The sequence below is a fragment of the Ictalurus punctatus genome, chromosome 21 (genome assembly GCF_001660625.3).
Source record: "Ictalurus punctatus breed USDA103 chromosome 21, Coco_2.0, whole genome shotgun sequence".
Lineage (NCBI taxonomy): Eukaryota > Metazoa > Chordata > Actinopteri > Siluriformes > Ictaluridae > Ictalurus > Ictalurus punctatus.
The window spans coordinates 1,651,280-1,669,457 of record NC_030436.2 but is presented as its reverse complement, the minus strand read 5'-3'; the positions used below and the strand labels follow the sequence as shown (position 1 = coordinate 1,669,457).

The following is an 18,178-nucleotide window of genomic DNA, read 5'->3' as shown; positions in this document are numbered from 1 at the left end:
TACCTTCCAGAAGATGCTATGCAATGCTTAGGACAAAAAAGCATATCTGCAAAAGATCATTTTTAGTAACTGTGATTGGATATACTAATAATAATAATAATAATAATAATAATAATAATAATAATAATTAATGTTAAATGACTTTTTTAAAGACTCGAAGTGAAAGAACACTTGTAGATGTTTCAATACTGCCATTAAATTCCCTTGCATCTGTATATTCTGTATATCTTATTTGTGTTACCTTGTTGGTTTTACCACTGTGCTGTCTTGTATATGTTTTTTATATTGCTGGTGAAGTCAAAGAGAAATTTCAACCTCAGTTGGCAATAAAGTTGTATTGTATTGTACGGCCTCTATATTTCTGCACTTGAAGCCTACTTCAAACAATGGCTTGTGAAACACTCGCGACCCTGCCCTGTGGACGTTGGTAGTGCTGTCACTGACTGTTGTTTTTGGATTTTTCTTCACAGTTCGCACGATGTTTCGGTCATCAATTGCTGCTGTTTCCCTTGGCCGACCTGTTTGACGTCTGGTTGTTAGTACACCCGTCTTTTTATATCCACTGTAAGCCAACTTCGGGAGTGCTGAGACACTTCAACGGTGATGGACATAACATTAATGACATCTCTGTTTTCAGCGCTAGTTGTTATTACGGAAGCAATCAAGTGAGCAAACGTAGGACAGCTCATGAAGGACATTTATCCAAAACATCGTGTTACGTTGGAAACTTTCTGTACTACACCTCAAATACAACGTACAGGTGTTCCTATTAAAGTATTTAACTCGATCGCTGGAAAAACTGCCATATGTATTTAAATGACGTCCTTCTTGTAATTATTATACAGTAATTATCCTGCGATTACCGTGATGGCGCACTGAAAGCTTGATTAAAATGTCTGCATTGCACATATAATAAGCAATATCAAATAAGGTATGAAAGGATGAAAAAAAGGAATATCATAGTGTTTTCCATGGTAAGGACTGGTGCAGATGTAATGTAGGAGGAAATGAATGGGCAAAGGACAGTCCAATTGATTGCAGTGCTGAACAGGAGGTATTATTCTGTCTATAGTGTCAATTCCTTTGCAGCATCTCAAAACGTTACAGCCGCTCACCTGATGAGCATCCAGATCAATGATGGTGGCCCTGGAGACCCCCTCCACTCGCTCGAACAGAAACTGAGGAGAGAAAACACACAAGGGCCAGGATTTTACAGTTTCACAAGAAAAGGAATGCCGTGTTTGTGTGTACAGTTGTGCCAACAATCAGAAATCTCCTTTGTTCACGCCATGATGCATTTCCACAGACACGTGTTGTGAAGATCAGACGCCGATAGATCCCTGTTCTTTAAATAAACCAGGGCGCTCACTCACTCACACCTGATTCTCACCCCATTGAAAACACCTGACTCTAATTTCACCTTCAAATTAACTGCCAACCTTAGAGGTTCACATACTTTTGCCTCTCACAGATATGTAATATTGGGTCAGTTTCCTCAATAAATACATGACCGAGTATAATATTTCGGTCTCATTTGTTTAACTGGGTTCTCTTTATCTACTTTTAGGACTGGTGAGAAAATCTCATGATGTTTTGTGTCATATTTATGCAGAAATCTAGAAACTTAAGGGTTCACAAACTTTCAAGCACCACTGTACGTGGGAGAGGAGGGCAAAACAGAGAACGACTCATGTCTGGGATATTTATGTATTTTGGTGAAACAACTCTTTAATGGCTGGTCTTAAAAATAAAAAGGGCTAATATATTCCCGGTCACATTTCTTTTACATGAACTCTGTGGGACGATCTGAGCCGTGGCGTACGAGGAGAATCCATAATACTGTTTATCTCAGATAGGTCTGCTTGTAGACTGAAGCTGGTGGGACAAATCCTTTAACATTAGTGAAGCTCATGTATGGCCATGAATAGGAGTTAAAATCCTCTCAGAAGACCTGTCTGCTTAGCTCATGTTAGCTAGCTGGCTATATTTTGATTTCTTTATAAAAGACTCGAAAATCCTCCCAAATGACTTGCCTGGGCAGCTAATGTGAACTAGCTGGCAATTATTTGCAGTGTATATTAAGACAATATATAAAATATGACTTAAATCAAGATGGTGCATTAACTAACTAACTTTAAAAAAATCTGTGAAGATACATGGACAAGTCGTATATGGGAAACACTCTTCCCATTTCCTACTTCCTGTGGTCTGTTATCTGAGGACAGACATTATTGGTTTATTTAGCTAATAATGCACATGCAGATATTTTGAATAATTGAAATAGATAATAAATTACGTTGCCCAAAAAAAAATGATTACGTATTACTTATGTTACATCCCATGCTAAGTATTGAACAGAATGTACGGGTTAAATGGCCTAAAACAGAGAACAATCAGTTCATCTACTGCTTTTAATCTACTGCCACATCTGCAAGATATTATTTTTATCATTCAGATAAATCCCAATTCCAACATCATTCCTTGCCGTGTTGTACCTTGATAGCGAGTGTGATGTCGGCGTATGCACAGAAACCTCCTCCCTTGTCACTGGAACAGTGGTGAAAGCCTCCTCCTGAGAGAGAAAAACAGAAAGACAGATCGAGTGCTATCAGCCATGCACAACTCCTCAGGAGATCCCTGGGGTGCTTTAAGAAAAGAAAAGAAAAAACAATCCTGCTTTCCAATACAACAACAAACTCAAATCACCCGGGTAACGCATGCACAATGGCTCTTTACATGTTTATCTGAACACAACGCTTCCCAACTCCAGTCCTGGAAAGCTGGAATTCAGCACAGGTTGGTGATTTCACTGCTCAAAAACATCCAATTCAGCTCAATCATGTTTAGCGGGTGTGTTAGATGCGTTTTTATCCCAAGGAACAATGTTGGCTAGACGTTTTTTTATGTTGAACCTGTTCAGGTGTTTAAAATATGCTGCTGCTATACCAACACAACACACTAACATCTCCATGTGACTGCTGTGTTAGGAATAATCCACTACCCAAAGAATATCGGGAATATCACGGCTAGTGGAACTGTGGATATACCCAGGTGGAGGTGAACACCAACACTTTTCCATGTCTTAATGTACAGCTAAGGACACAAATTAAAATAAATATATGCCAAACATAAGCATAATGTAAACTTATGTTGAATCATTATGCATAGCGATTTTTTAATATATATATATATATATATATATATATATATATATATATATATATATATATATATATATATATATATATATCAAAAAATCACCTGTGTGTCTAAGCAGAGAAAATCTCCAGGTCAATACAGCTCACTTTTAACTTCTGGGGTTTGCTATACTGATGGTGATTTTCTGAGTAAGATTTAACAAAATGTTTCAAAATAAATTAATATTTAAAAAAAAACACACAAAAAAAAAAAAACAATACGAGGCCATTGATTGGATTGATTTTAGTAGCTGACAATGTTTTCCTATGACTTCTTATAAAGTTTACAAAAAATTGCACCACCTTTGCAGTACAGGTTGACCGATAACGAAGCTGGGAACAACTTGTGGTGATGTCGGTGACTTCGGATTGTAGTTTTGGAGACTTTCTGCCCCCAAGACACAACTAACTTGTGCAGTTCTCCAGCTGTGATCCTTGGAGATTTTTTGTCCTCTTCACAGTGCGTTGAGACGATACAGACACACGTTCAATAGACACACGTCCAATAGACACACGTCCAATTCCAGGTTGATTCATAACATTTCCAGTTGACTGGAACTTCTTAATTATTGCCCTGATGGTGGAAATGGGCGTTTTCAATGCTTGTGCTATTTTCTTATAGACACGCCCCATTGTGTGAAGCTCAACAACCTTTTGCCAAACATCACAGCTACATTCCTTAGTCTTCCCCATTGTTATGAATGACTGAGGGAATTTGGCCTATGTGTTACCTCATATTTATACCTCTGTGAAACAGGAAGTCATGGTTGAACAATTTCCTGTTCCTAGTCACCCAGGTGTACAAAAAATTTTTAAACATCAATGGGAATAAACTTCAAATATATTTTTCTCATATGAATTCATAAGGGTGCCAATAACTGTTGCACACCTATATTTAACAAAAAAATTTTTTTGGATAAACCCGTGTTGTGTTTGTAACTGTTTGATATCCATGAGAGCAGAGAAATTTTGGGAATTTTTTTAAACAAAAGATCAAAAGGTTAAACAAGAACAACAATTTTCCCCATCTTTCTTCGCTCATATTTACCAAGATTAGTGGAGGACACTGTACATACATCCAAAATGAACCAAAATGTTACACTCCAAATAACACAATAAGATGTCAGTGATCATTCCTATTTCGCCGCTACAGCCCGTTCTCGTACCGCATAATGACAGCGGACTCTTCTCAGCCGCTGAAAAGGATGCAAACAGTAAAGACTCTCGGTGTGGATTTTCGTGCTTATCGGTCGATCTCTACTTCGCACCGTGTAGTGCGTTACGACTAAACGTACATACCAAATTTAAACTTGTTCTGAAAAGGGCATTAGGCGGTAGGGTTGATTTTCTTTCTCTGGTTGCTGAACGTACGTATCCACAAGGCTACTATGAATAAAACTCTAATAGCCCGGACACGGATTCGGCTTGCCCCAGGCGCCTGAACTACTGATTTTTACAACCCTATAATACAGGTAATCTCAAGGTCTGAGGTTTCTGTACATGCTTTATAATACCGTATTCAGAGCACAGCTTAGCAAACATTTCATCCTAATCATTATATTTATGTCACAACGGGGCTTTTGTTAAATAATAACAATTTTTAATAACGACCCAAGGTAATTACACAAGATACCAACAAATGAAAACATAAGCGCTGCCTAACATTACCATTTAACATTGCCTAAACAGCCTGGTAACAAGAGAATATTCTAGGCGAAACAAAATTAAAGACTATGAAAAAGAACTCACCCACGTTAATTGCCCATCCTCTGTCCATGGCAAGCTTTCCAGCCTATAAAACAAACGTAATCCGTTATTAAAATAAAATAAAAATAAAAACCCTCAGCTATGGGGAGGCACCACACTTAAATGAGCTTTTTGAAGAGTTGGAGTGTCTGAAGAGTTATGAAAGAGCCATGTTTCAGGATCTGTGACTACATTATGCATGATGATGCAATTTTAACACAGGCTTTGAAACATGCGCTTATTAAATCTATAAGGGAGGGTTTGGGGAAAATAAATAAATAAATGTAATAGCAAGTGCTATTCTGAGGAACGGCTTCAGCCCTGATTTATGGCCACAAATCAACAATCGAATACGTTTCCATAAACCTCACCCTGTTCGATCTTTAAGCACGCATGAGTCCTCACGCTAAGGTTTTAAACTTGCCTCCCTGATGTTAAAAATTAAAAGTGGGTCCATCCTGAAACAAGACGAATAGCAGAAACATGAGACCGGATCAGAAATCTTTAGCAGCATTTGAAATGGGTTCCATGATCCTGTCAAGTGCCAGAGTTTATCTGGCAGTATACGTTTGAACCACACGTTCACTGGCCACTTTAATTGGAACACCTGTACCTGCGTCCAATCAGCCGATCGTGTGTTCTGCAGCGCGGAGCATAAAATCATGCGGATACCGGTCAAGAGCTTCCGGTTCACAACAAACATCCGGATGGGGAAGGATGTGAGCTCGGACTTTGCCTTTGGTATGGATATTGGTGCCAAACAAGCTGGTTTGAGTATTTCACAAACTGCTTGCTCTCCTAGGCTTCTCACAGAATGGTGCAATAAATAAATAAATAAATAAATACAGCAACAATAATAATAAATATCCATTGCGAGGCAGTTGTTCTGATGGAAGAAGTCAGAGGAGACTGACGTAATTCAAGTAACCAGTCTTTACAGGAGTGTTGAGAAGTCAGTCGAGAAGAAGAGGAATTTGAGGCAACGGTGGACGCGGGTTCAGTGAAACTAGGCAGTTAAGGATTGAATAAGCATCACGTGATCTTTTTTCCAATTTCAGTGAGCCTGTGTAGGTGTATAGGTGTTCCTATTGTAGATGTCAGCCAGTGTGTCTCAAAATACGGAAAGGATAATGGGATGAGGATCCGAAAGATGTGCAGAGTGTTTGAAAGACACTTTATAAATACAAAGGGATGCCATACGGGTTATTAGAGAACACGTACAGAAAGCTTCATTCAAGAGTTCGCACTCAAGGGCAAAATCCATTACCGAGGTACGGACAAATGTTTCTTTCTAAATTGCTATATCTTTTCAACTGTATATTTCAGACACTTCTTGTGTAGTGTAAGGTGTTGTAAAAGATGTCACCATGACGCACCTGTCTGTTGGAAACTGCTTTTCATAGGAGCATGTGTATAATGTTTATAAACTCTACAGAACATTTACAGGCTCAAAAGGTTAAGGCTCTGGGTCTCTGACCCGAAGGACAGGGTTCAATCCTCAGCACTCCCAAGCTGCCACTGTTGCTTAAGCAAGACGCTTAACCCTTTCTTCTCCACCTTACATGCGAAGAAAAGAATTTCACTGTACTGTAATGTACATGTGACATATAAAGGCTTCTAATGCAGATCTCTCAGATGCTGTTAGACATGAATACCAGAGTTTTCAGCGATCGTCAAGTTTTAATTTCTACTTCCAGTACACACAAGTTCATGTGCAAGAAAAGTCAATATAAATCAATACACCATACACGAATACCCCTCTCTTATGAGGAAGCCACAGCAGGACATCGGGAACCGCGCTCACACATTTGACACAGTTACACTGAGAAAGCATGCGCTGCAGTTAAACTGAGAAAATGCACATGTACACACGCACACACACATGCGCACACGCACACACACAGCCTTATGATATAGCGAATTCCCCTGAGTCCCAGTACAAGTATCAAGGAGGTGTTGGCTCCAGGGGGTACATCCCTGCCTCTCCCTCTCTCAGCCACATCACTCTATATAACCATCATGACTCTCTCTCCCTCGTACTTCACCCTTCGTTCCTCTCACCACCTCTCTACTCATAGTCGCCCCCCCCTCCATCTCCTTGATGCAGGACCCACCTGCACACAATGTTTGAAATTGCAATCATCGCTCAGCAACTCGGGTAGAATAGCTCGCATATATTGTCCTATGTATTACATTTTTGGAAAGCTATTAAGCTGACCCTCCAAATGTCAAGCAGAATCATTTTGATGGAACCATCAATCACTGACACATCTCACACCTCTCCACAACCCTCATTCACACACATTAGGCTGAAAGGAAGCGTCACACATGGCTGCCCGCGGCAAACAGCTACAGCAGCTACAGCCTGTGCGAGCGTGGCCAGAAAAATGCGGTGTTGTTCTTTTTTCTGCAAGATGTATCAAAGCAGCTTGGCTTTTTTTTTTTTTTTTTTAAACAGTCCTAAAAGGGAGACTAGGAGCTGCCTACGAGCACTTTATGCCTCTTCTTTCTTTCTTTCTGTATCACTGCTGCATCTCAGGACAGTGTACATTCAGACCATGTCATAATCATCCCAGTACTGATGAAGTGAAAAAGAAAATAAAAGCAGGAAAAGAACTGCAGCAGGAACATCTATTGTACACAAACAAACCACACACACACACACAGTCCAACCTACTCCCTAATGGCCTGGAGAAATTAAGTTAGAGGTTTGGAAAAAGGTTAGAAACCTCTCTTTCCCTGTGGTCCAGCAAACCAATTCCAAACAACACCTACTCACAGACTCCTGCACGCTGCTCCACGGCCAGACTGGCCTGGTGGTCAATTAGCAGCGCATGGATGCTAGTGAGAAGGGCTAGACAGGTGGCGTAATTACACTCTCCATCTGAGACAGAAAGAGTAATGTGAAGCAAACTTAACACAAGCTCCAACCATTATGGATGAGTCCACCAAGGCACACGTGCCTCAGCATCACCATCTGGCGCAGCTATATAACAACAACCGATGCTTTGCTGAAATCGCTGCCTCACTCACCCGTCATTATTTATACCGCAGTGCTACTGAATTCTCTCTCGTGATTGATCAGAAGCTGTCATTTTCTAGAACAGCACAGATCTGACCGTCATGCTGTCCGACATCCCGAATAAGCATAGAAAACCGATGTTGAAAATAGATGGACATATACTGAGAGATTTGATTTCACATTAACGAAGTGAAAATATCCTCCATTTACCATGACCAAGTGAGATCGCCCAGGCGAGCATTCCCCAGTGAGACAGGGCATGAGATTGGGGGAAGGGGTAGGAGCTAAAGGGAAGTTTCTGTAAATATTGGTGAGATCAAAACACCTTCCCAAATCATTCATCTATCCATCCATTTTTTGTACAGCTTATCCTACACACGGTCACAGGGAGCCTGGAGCTTACCCCAGGGGACACCCTGGACTGGGTGCCATCCCATCGCAGGGCACAATCACACACCACGGACAATTTAGAGATCAGCCTACCTGCATGTCTTTGGACTGGTGGAGGAAACCGGAGTACACAGAGGAAACCCCCGAAGCACAGGGGGAACATGCAAACTCAACACCCACATGGTGGAGGTGGTAATTGAACTCCCAACCCTGGAGGTACGAGGCAAACGTACTAACCTCTAAGCCACCGTGCTCCCCCACCTGCACAAATCATCTCACTGTATTATTTTTGAGTGACAGCTAGTACAAGCACAGTTAAGTGGTCTTGCGGCACTCCTACGCAAAAGGTTGCCAGATCTTGTACTTGAATATAATCTGCCATAAATGTCGCTGGATATCGTGGTAACATAATACTGTGTAGGAATGATATTATCATCATATCACACAATGTTAAGTACCTCACTTGTTTTTCGGTCTTGCCCATGCCAACCCGCTAGCCAGCTCTGTTCTGTTATACGACAGCTGGAAAGGGTGAAGACTAACTCGAGACATGTGAAGCCAGCAAACTGCTGCTCATGCTGTATCACACGGTAACACGCTTGGAGGAAAGTGCCTGCCACTGGTTGGTGTCAGTGTGATTGACAGGGGAGAGACAGAGTGTGCCAGCCAGAGAACACGTTCACTTTGGTTCCTTGGATTACTGGCACCGGTGGCTGTGGCATCGTTGGGATTCTCACAATCTCTCATCAGTAGAGTGAACGCTTTTCGGTTGCACCACTAGAGAGCCCCAATTTGATCCCTTTTAACCACACAGTGCACTATATATGTGCCATTTTGTAGTGTTGATTGAATTCCCAGTGGACAAAGCATATCAGTCAGTTCACTACATTTTTACCCACGCTGCACCACAAATCCAACGTACTGATGCACACTACTTCTGCAACACGATGCAGAGTTTGGATTGAATTTTACTCGTCAGAATGAATGACGAAGCAGCCAGTCTGTACAGAAATATCCTTTTTTTACTGTATATGACCATCACTCAGTGAATAAGACTAAGGCTTTAAACCTTTTCAGCATTTAAGCCATCACTGTGCAGTTCTACATACAGTACATGGGCACATCTATTCATCCAACAAACATATTACAGTTTGTTTAATTACTGAAACAATTAGTTAAAATCTTCAGTGAAACAGTACAGAAGTACAACCAAGGAAGCAAAGGAAGTAACTACATCCTACAAGTGTATGCCACTCTAGTGATTGATGCCTCCCTCTGAGATTAGCCTGTTCAAACATCCACTTCTACATGTTTAGCTAACTTATTAGCGATTCCTGAAACTCTCTCTCTCTCTAAACACACACTTAGCTTTGAAAGCGCAGCATTCATCTGTCCTTTGTACTGCGTATCACTCCTGCCAAAAAACCCCCGGTCAAAAAGACTATTGCTATAATAACTTCAAAAGGGCACGTTAGGTTTAATGTGGCCCTGCTATCTGGGCATCCTGCAGATGTTCGAATTAGCCATTCCTCCCTAGTTTACACTTGCTTCTGCTAACGAGGTGTCCACAACGGCTCTTCTCTCACTAACCCGCAACCAAAAGCACTTGTTTTCCGAATAAATCACTGAATTGTGCCCAGTGGAGTCTTTTCCTGACCATTCACACTACTCCCCTTATTGCTTATGCTACAACACATAAAACGCCGAGGCAGTAAAAGACAGACCCAGAGCATGATAAACATTTATGAACGAGATGTAGTGGCCATTACTGGCTATAATGTGCTATAAACCCACAATCTGAGAGAGAAAATTAACATTTGCTTTGAATGGAACATGATCATTGGTTGTATAATACCCTCAAGCAAAGGTTTAATATGGGAAGCAAGGCACAGAGTCGCACGACTCCGTGAATTTAAAAACACACCACTTTAACGCAGATGTTATGGGTCATTTATGAAGGCCATCTTCCCATGTTTAGTAAGTAGTGAGTTTAGAAGAGCACTCGGGATGCTCATTCGGCCATTCAACTTCCCACGGCAAATCCATGAGTATATAAACATCAAGAAGAGATCAGCAGTTTGATTAAAAAGAAGGCCTTGGACATTTTGTCTGTGTCTAACACTACAATGGTCCTAGATTCCTCACCCAAAGGGAAAAGGGGAAGAAATGTCACATCAGCGCTGAAGATGAAAGAACAGCATTGAAACATAACAGACAAGCTAAAGGTCTTGAAATCATTTTGTTCTGCAGTGTGTGTGAAATTCTCTGAGGGACCTACCATAATAGTGCCGCCGGTCTGGGTGCGTAACGGTCTCAGTACCTTGCGTTGCACCAAGAAGTTGGGCAGGAAAACAAGAGGAGGGATTTCTGTGATCGTGGCAACCACCAGAGACCACTGGAGACATAAAAACACACACATTTGCTTGCTGAAACGTAAGTGTTGGTTATATATTGGGATTTCAATGACATCCAGATCACAACAACAAACAGGGGACAACATAGTACCTGTGAGACAAGAAATAAATCTAGAACACAAATATGTGATGGCCTGGGAAATCCTTTCACAGGATCGAATTTTCTACTAAATATAGTGCTGGAAAATACCTGTTTAACGGTTTCTCTTCGGCATGTATCTCGACCAGAAGTAAAGCTCTAGCATTTTAAATCCTGGTCGCCTCCAGAAATGAAAAGAGGGGGAAAATCGCATTTAAAGATTTCATTCCAATTCCACTGAAAGACATTCCATCTACCGCAACATTTATAACGTAATCTACTTATGAAAAAGTCTATTGCTGCCATTTTTTTTTTTTATAAAAAAAATTAAAAAATAAATGATTCATTTATAAAGGGAAATGACTTGAGTGCTGAATATGATTTTCAGAATCATTCTCATCAATCTCTGTCTCGTCACTTGACTGATCTCTGTTCTACTGACTACATTTCTTTTTATTGTTTTTTTTTAGGCTGTTTAAACATTTTTTAAACTTTGCTTGCCGTCATCTGTACAGGAGTGTGTATGCCGTCCTCTCGGTTCTGATGATGATATGCAGGAGCATCACAGATATTTTGAGAGCAGCTATCTCAATTGCTTATGCTCATGTCCATTTCTTGGACACACACTATATGGCCAAAGGTTTGTGGACACCTGACCATGACACCCATATGTAGGCCATCCCCAAACTGTTGCCACAAAGAAGCCCACAGTTATACAGAATGTTACTGCATTACAATTTCCAATACTAGAACTAAGAGGGCCAAACATATTCCAGCATACAGGAACAAGGTCCCGGTGCTTAAAGTGAGGTCCATGAAGACATGGTTTGCCAAGAGTGGCGTGGAAGAACTTGAGCCCTAACCTAAACCCCACTGAACACCTTTGGGTTGAACTCTCTTAACGCTCATATGGCAGAATGGGCAAATCCCCACAACCACATTCCAAAACCTAGTGGGAAGACTTCCCAGAAGAGTGGGGGTTATTATAACAGCAAAGGGGGACTAAACCTGAAATGGGGCGTTCAACAAGCACATACGGGTGTGATGGTCAGGTGTCCACAAACTTATGGCCATATAGTGTAGCGATCCAACAACGCCATCAAAACCTGACATTCGTTGCATGAGAAAAGCAGGCAGCAAAGGCGAGGTTATGAAGCAGCCTAAATATAAAAAATTCCGACATTTATGTTCCCTTAAGTTGAGATGTCAAGGTATTGGCAGAAAACCCTTTGGTCAAAACAAGATTTTTCAGTTTTCCAGAATTCAGCCACTGTGACATCTGATGGGTTTTCCCAGACCACCACACAACCCACATCGTTTATATTTAATATTATGGGAACTAGTTTCCCAAAAGCATTGTAGTGTTAAGATCATGATCATGTGAAGCATGTGTTTACACTACCAGCTTGACATGCACACACAATACTTTTGAAGAACGTTTCCACAATCAGGTAAATCAAGTCCCAAATTCACATTTGGCTCTTTAGTGTCGTTACTGATTGACAAATCACTACAGTACACTATATGGCCAAAGGTATGAGGCCACCTGGCAATCACTCCCATATGTGGGTCTTCCCCCATGCTGTTGCCACAAAGTTGGAAGCACAAGATTCTTAAGGATCTCTTAGTATGTTGCAGCATTACAATTTCCCCTCACTGGAACTAGGGAGCTACACCGGTTACAGCATGACAATGCCCCTGTGCACAAAGCACGGTCCATGAAGACATGGTTTGTCAAGGCTGGTGTAGAAGATCTCGACTGGCCTGAAGACAACCCTGAAGTCAACCCCACTGAGCACCTTTGGGATGAATTGGAATGCCGACTACACACCAGTCCTCCTCACCAGACATCAGTGCCTGACCTCACTAATGCTCTTGTGGCTGAATGAGCAAATCCCCACAGCCACACTTTAAAACCTAGTGGAAAGCCTTCTCAGAAGAGTGGAGCTTACTATAAGACCAAACGGGGGTTAAGTCTAGAACGGGATGCTCAGAGTGCACATATGGGTGTGATGGTCAGGTGCCCACAAACCTCTGGCAAAATAGTGCATGATACACAGCACTAGAAAAGGGTAAAGCAGATATATATTTGGCCACAGTGGAACTGATATACCTCTCTCGAGCCTTCCAAGATATCGTTCTGCATGCAGAAAGAGAATAAATACACAGAGGCATTTTTAAGGGCAACGAACTCTGTCCAATTTTATAGAACTGATACTTCCTAAGTGAACAAAAAGTTGTCCATCATCTGAGAACAGTCTCATGCTGCTAAAGGGTAAGATGTGAGGGTGAAAAACACATTCCAGCATAGTGGTAATTCTCCGGTGCTCTGGTGTCAATACATGCTCGGATCACAGAGAGCAATGGGGATTCACACTGCACAGTCATGCATCAGTAAACACAGGCTGTGGCCAGGCCATATACTGACCTTGGCTTGTGCATTCTGAGCATTAGGCAGTCCCTTAACGTAGCCTTCTTGCAGAGTTAATAAGAAGTGTGGTTGACTCAGGCGTTTAAAAAAAAAAAAAATTTAATAATAATAAAAAAAAAAAAAACCCAGCACGGATGACTGTGACCTGAGCGCTCTGGAAGGGAACCCTGGAACAAGTGCTCCTTGGGGTGCGTTTTAATTGTGCATGCTTTTGGTATTTTTTTTTGTCTATTTTCTCACTGATAGGAGGAAATCCGAGGAAACCCAAAAGAAGGGTGTGACGTGAAGGCGACAGAAACACTTAACTGGGCACTTTATATAGGCAAGTTGTTTATTTGTTAACCTAAGAAGTCTGATTTGTTTTATTAGCGTATTCTCTATGTGTGACAGCTCACCATTGAATACAAGACCAACAGGCATAACTGAAATGTTTTTTTTTAAACTTCTAATCTTCCCATTACTAGCAAAGAACTAGCATAGTTAGTGTTTCTAACAGAAGTTAGCTGATGCTAGCTGTTTTGAATGGGAAAATTCGAATAAATACAGCATCAGTATTCTCTCCAAAGCCACGCCCTAAAACACACGTCTAGGTGTAATGCTACTGCAAGGTTTCTCAACTGACAGGCAATAAGACTGACACAGAATTAGACATTTCTCCTTATCCATTTTGTCTTCTGTTTATAGAAAGTAGAGCACCTCAGAGACCAGCAGCTGACTGCACTGGTAGAAAGTTCTATCATAGCCCAGTTTAAAAGCTAAAAAAAACCCAACAGTACTAAGTAGAATAGATTTAACAGACTTAAATTATAACTTAAAACTTACCCTCTAATAGGTGCGACATCTGCCATAACAACTACTGTACTTGTCTACTAAATATAAACCTATGTAATTTTCTTCACGAGTAGAAGGATTTCTTTATGTGGGAACTGGGAAGTGCTTTTGTGGACTGTGAGCACCATATTTGGACAGTTTATCAAATCCAATATAAATTATGGATCATAACATAAGCTATGAATCGTTTTATATATTTATAATTATTAATTATACCCCCCACACTTTTTTTTAATATGTAGTCATATTAAAACTAATCTTTGATGGAGGTGCTGATTCTTCAGCGTTTTTGTATCTGTTCGAATAGGAGGAAGGCAGGAGGGCGAGAGAATCCTTATTTTATTTCTCAGCGAGTGAAAAATAGTGCAATGACTGGTACAAAGGCAGAGAAATACCTTGAGTTTGCTCAGGTAGCGCTTGGTGTGAACCACCAGGAGATCCTCCTCACTGGCCTCCCTTGCTGCAACAATGGTCTCATCTGTGATGAACTGCTCCTCTATGTGTGAGCAGAAAAATGGAGGTAAACTATTAGTAAATACAGCATTGTCGAGTACTGAGCTCATGTGGACTTGTCTTTGAAGATGCTTTGTTACTCATCAGAGGCACGTCATCAATCTGATGATCTCAGAAATGATGAACTTCCATACATCAACAGTGAAACTACTCATGGGTGAGAGAAGCCGACTATTCGAGTACCCGTCACATAACTACGTAATTGACTAGTAAAACGGTACTCCAAGCTGATTTTAACATGTAAATCCGTGGCATTACACTGTTGCTCGTCTGCCTCATTTGGACAACAAAACACAGAGAGCTCGTCAGTCTACCATAAAACGCACCAAAGTTACAATTAACAAAGTTATGGACCAGAGAAGGACCTCTCCTGGACTCTAGGCACCACCTGCCTAGCCAAGAAGGCTGAACAGAGCCGAACAGAGCCGAACTTACCCCTCCCATCATCACCTCCTTCTGCAGAGGGACGATAGAGAGCGTCCTGACCAGCTGTCTCACTGTGTGGTACGGGAACCGCACAGCTTCCGACTGCAAGAACCTAAAGCGGACTGTGAGAACAGCTGAAAAGATCATCCGAGTCTCTCTACCAACCACCGACACTTCATTCAACAACCGCAAAGCCACCAGTATGGTGGACGACCCCTCTCACCCTCTTTTCATGGACTATTCACACTCCTGGCAGATTGTACAGGAGCATCCGTGCCACCACCAGCAGACTGTGCAACAGTTTCTTCCCTGAGGAAGTCAGATGACTCAACACCCTGCTGCCTCCCAACGCTCACCTGGGTTAGTCAAACACCTAACCCAGTGAGACTCAGTACCACGTCACACCACACTTTATATAGCTGCATCGGTCACTTTTTTCTGGCAGTATTGCTCCTATACTTGTGCTGCTACATTAAACGATAGCTTCCAGTTTACAGTCCATGTTCTGTGTATGTACTGTCTTGTACTTGTCTCACACTGAGTGTATTTGCACTCTATGTGGTCTTGTGTACTTTTCAGTGTTGCACCGTGAAACATCATTTCATCCCAATGTATACAAGCAGTAGAAAGGAATGACTATAAAAACCCACTTGACTTGACTTGATATTATCGCTACAATGTATCCACAGTGACCGAGATGACTGAAATCCTTCAGCAACGTAAATAAAAGATGACTTTCTACATAGCTACAAAACTACACAGCTGAATAAACTTTCTCGAGTAGCGCTCGGCAGATAAACAAGACCATTAGACGATTCTGACACTACTCACTATTGCGTAAAAATCCTTCGTGTAATTACCTTTTAAGAAATGGATGACTTTGCCCCATTTACCGGCGTCAAATGGATGGAGTTTCTCCAGACCCATGAAGGTGATGTTATACACAGGTGAGTAAACGATTGGCAGACATGATGCTGGGACCTGTTCGTACAGCTCTGTCTGGTGTGAGCTGAAGAAAAGAAATCAAATAAACAGCCGTGTCATACTGTCAAGCATATTATCCCTTGAAATGTATTTAACCACGGGTTCCCAAACTTTTCCAGGGCAAGGCCCCCCAAATAGCATTAACATTTGACCGAGGCCCCCATTTTGCAAGATGTCATTAAAACACATGAAAAATTTCTGAATACATCCCCCTTTTTTTAATTAATAATTACATCTTTACATTACATTAGGAATTGATTGTGTGTGTGGTTGTCTGAGAGTGGCGCCCCCTAGCGGCCCCCACTTTGAAAACCACTGTATTTAACCACTATAATATTTCGATATATTTGATGTGGGAACTAGGGATGGGCAATACCCCCGTGAAAACTCTCCCCACAATCAGAATCTTCCTGCGATAATAACGATAAAGGCTAGTTGATGACGTATTTGTGTGCGACCTATTCATAGCTCACAAGCAGAGATAAAAAACGAGTACGGCGGAAGGCGGACGTGCACCTGAGGAGGAGTTTAGCGCTAAACGAGGACAATCTGGTTCGGATTTGTTTACAGAAAACCGGTTTTACCAGTGTTTTTGAGGCTCTCAAGATCACAGCGATCACTTGTAGCCAAAAACAGTAGTGAATGGTACTATGTTTATATCGTCACTGATATCGTTATCGCAATAAAATACCAGAAAATATCGTGATATAGTTTTAAGTCCATATCGCCCATCTCTAGTGTGAACTACATGGAATGACTATTACAACTATTACGATATCAAGCATTTCAAATATAAACTGGTTTCACTTGACATGCACAGATAATGAACGTCCGGTTTCCCCAAACCACTTTGTGTACTTCACTTACATTTGACTACATCTACAATAATTACTTATACACACAAGGTTGAGTATATTGGTTAGTGTGGTGTGCAATGGCACATAGGCTTTTAGAATAGTTTTGTATGTATTACATACCCTTTTTTTCCTTCTGAACTTTCTTTACTAGACATGTCAGCCACAGCATCCCAGATTTCAGCTTAAATTATGGATTTAAAAAAAAAAAAAAAAAAAAAAAAAAAGAACAGACACAGTGAGTGCAGCAAGAATGCATGCGGGCTAACTAGCACAAATAAAACAATAATGAATACAGTTTTTGTTTAGCCTCCTCGCAGAGCAAAAGGGGAGGGGGGAAATACATTTCCCATAATCCTCTGCAATTCCTGCGCATGCGCAAAAGGAATTGTTGCGACGCAACACCTCATATTTTGCAAATATTTTCGCTTTAGCATTTCTACTCGACTTCTTAGTTAAATGCAATGGGCTTGTTGCAGATATTTCTTGAGAACATATTTACAGTGAATCTATCTGATATTGGCTTTCATGTTAAAGCACTGTAAATGCACCGGAGACTCACCTGCTAGCCATTTTACACTGCCCCTTATTTGTAGGGTTAGCTTATTTTCGTCGTCTAGTCGTTTACTATGCAAAGGATATACGCTGACATCTTCTAAAAAAGCTATTCTTTCTGTGTTCACATGCCCAAATGTTTCCAAACAAAGCTGTCAGTGCCAGTCACGATTATCCCTCGTTTACACTTTGCTTTTCTGCTTCCGGACGCGCGCGTCTCTTCGTGACGTCACACGTCATGAACCGGAAAGTGCCAGAAATATCTTTAGCACCCGTGAGAACTTTCCTTAAAATAAATAAATAAAAACAGACAGGAATATAAGAGAGAAGGAAATGTAAAAATATTTTTAAAATACTTCAAAAAGGTTACACTGACACGGTTATTGAATTTCCCTTTAGTCTTTCGCTTAATAAAAACAAAATCCCCCAACACATGAAGCATTTCTGTAATCCTCAAGGAGTTACCTAGCTACAAGGAAAGTACTGGAACACCAAGGCTAATTCTTTTTTTTTTTTTTTTTTTTTTGCTATACATTGAAGATATTTGATAAATGAGACGATAGATCAGACTTTCGGCTTTCATTTCCTCATATGTACATCTAGATGTGTTAAACAACTTAAAACATGGCACTTTTAGTGGCAGACCACAATTTTTAGCTGAGCAAAAGTATAGGAACATATAGTCTTAAAGTAAATTAAAAGTAAATGACGGTTAATATTTGGGGATTAGTGGTTA

At 40.9% G+C, this 18,178-nt stretch overlaps 1 protein-coding gene across 2 annotated transcripts in view; it reads right to left on the bottom strand.

The window, feature by feature from the left end:
• hdac11 (histone deacetylase 11) overlaps positions 1-17,662 on the bottom strand; it is a 35,855-nt gene extending 18,193 nt beyond the window's left edge. The window contains exons 1-8 of one of the 2 annotated variants that reach the window (XM_017450522.3): positions 17,450-17,662; positions 17,011-17,071; positions 15,910-16,058; positions 14,506-14,606; positions 10,634-10,750; positions 4,947-4,989; positions 2,496-2,572; positions 1,116-1,178 (exon numbers count right to left, since the gene is read on the bottom strand). In XM_017450522.3, coding sequence (XP_017306011.1) covers positions 1,116-1,178; positions 2,496-2,572; positions 4,947-4,989; positions 10,634-10,750; positions 14,506-14,606; positions 15,910-16,058; positions 17,011-17,045 — 585 coding nt within the window. In that variant the 5' untranslated portion in view covers positions 17,046-17,071; positions 17,450-17,662. The remainder of the gene's footprint in view (positions 1-1,115; positions 1,179-2,495; positions 2,573-4,946; positions 4,990-10,633; positions 10,751-14,505; positions 14,607-15,909; positions 16,059-17,010; positions 17,072-17,449) is intronic. The other variant, XM_053673948.1, reaches the window with a different exon arrangement.
• Between the last annotated feature and the right edge of the window lie 516 nt (positions 17,663-18,178).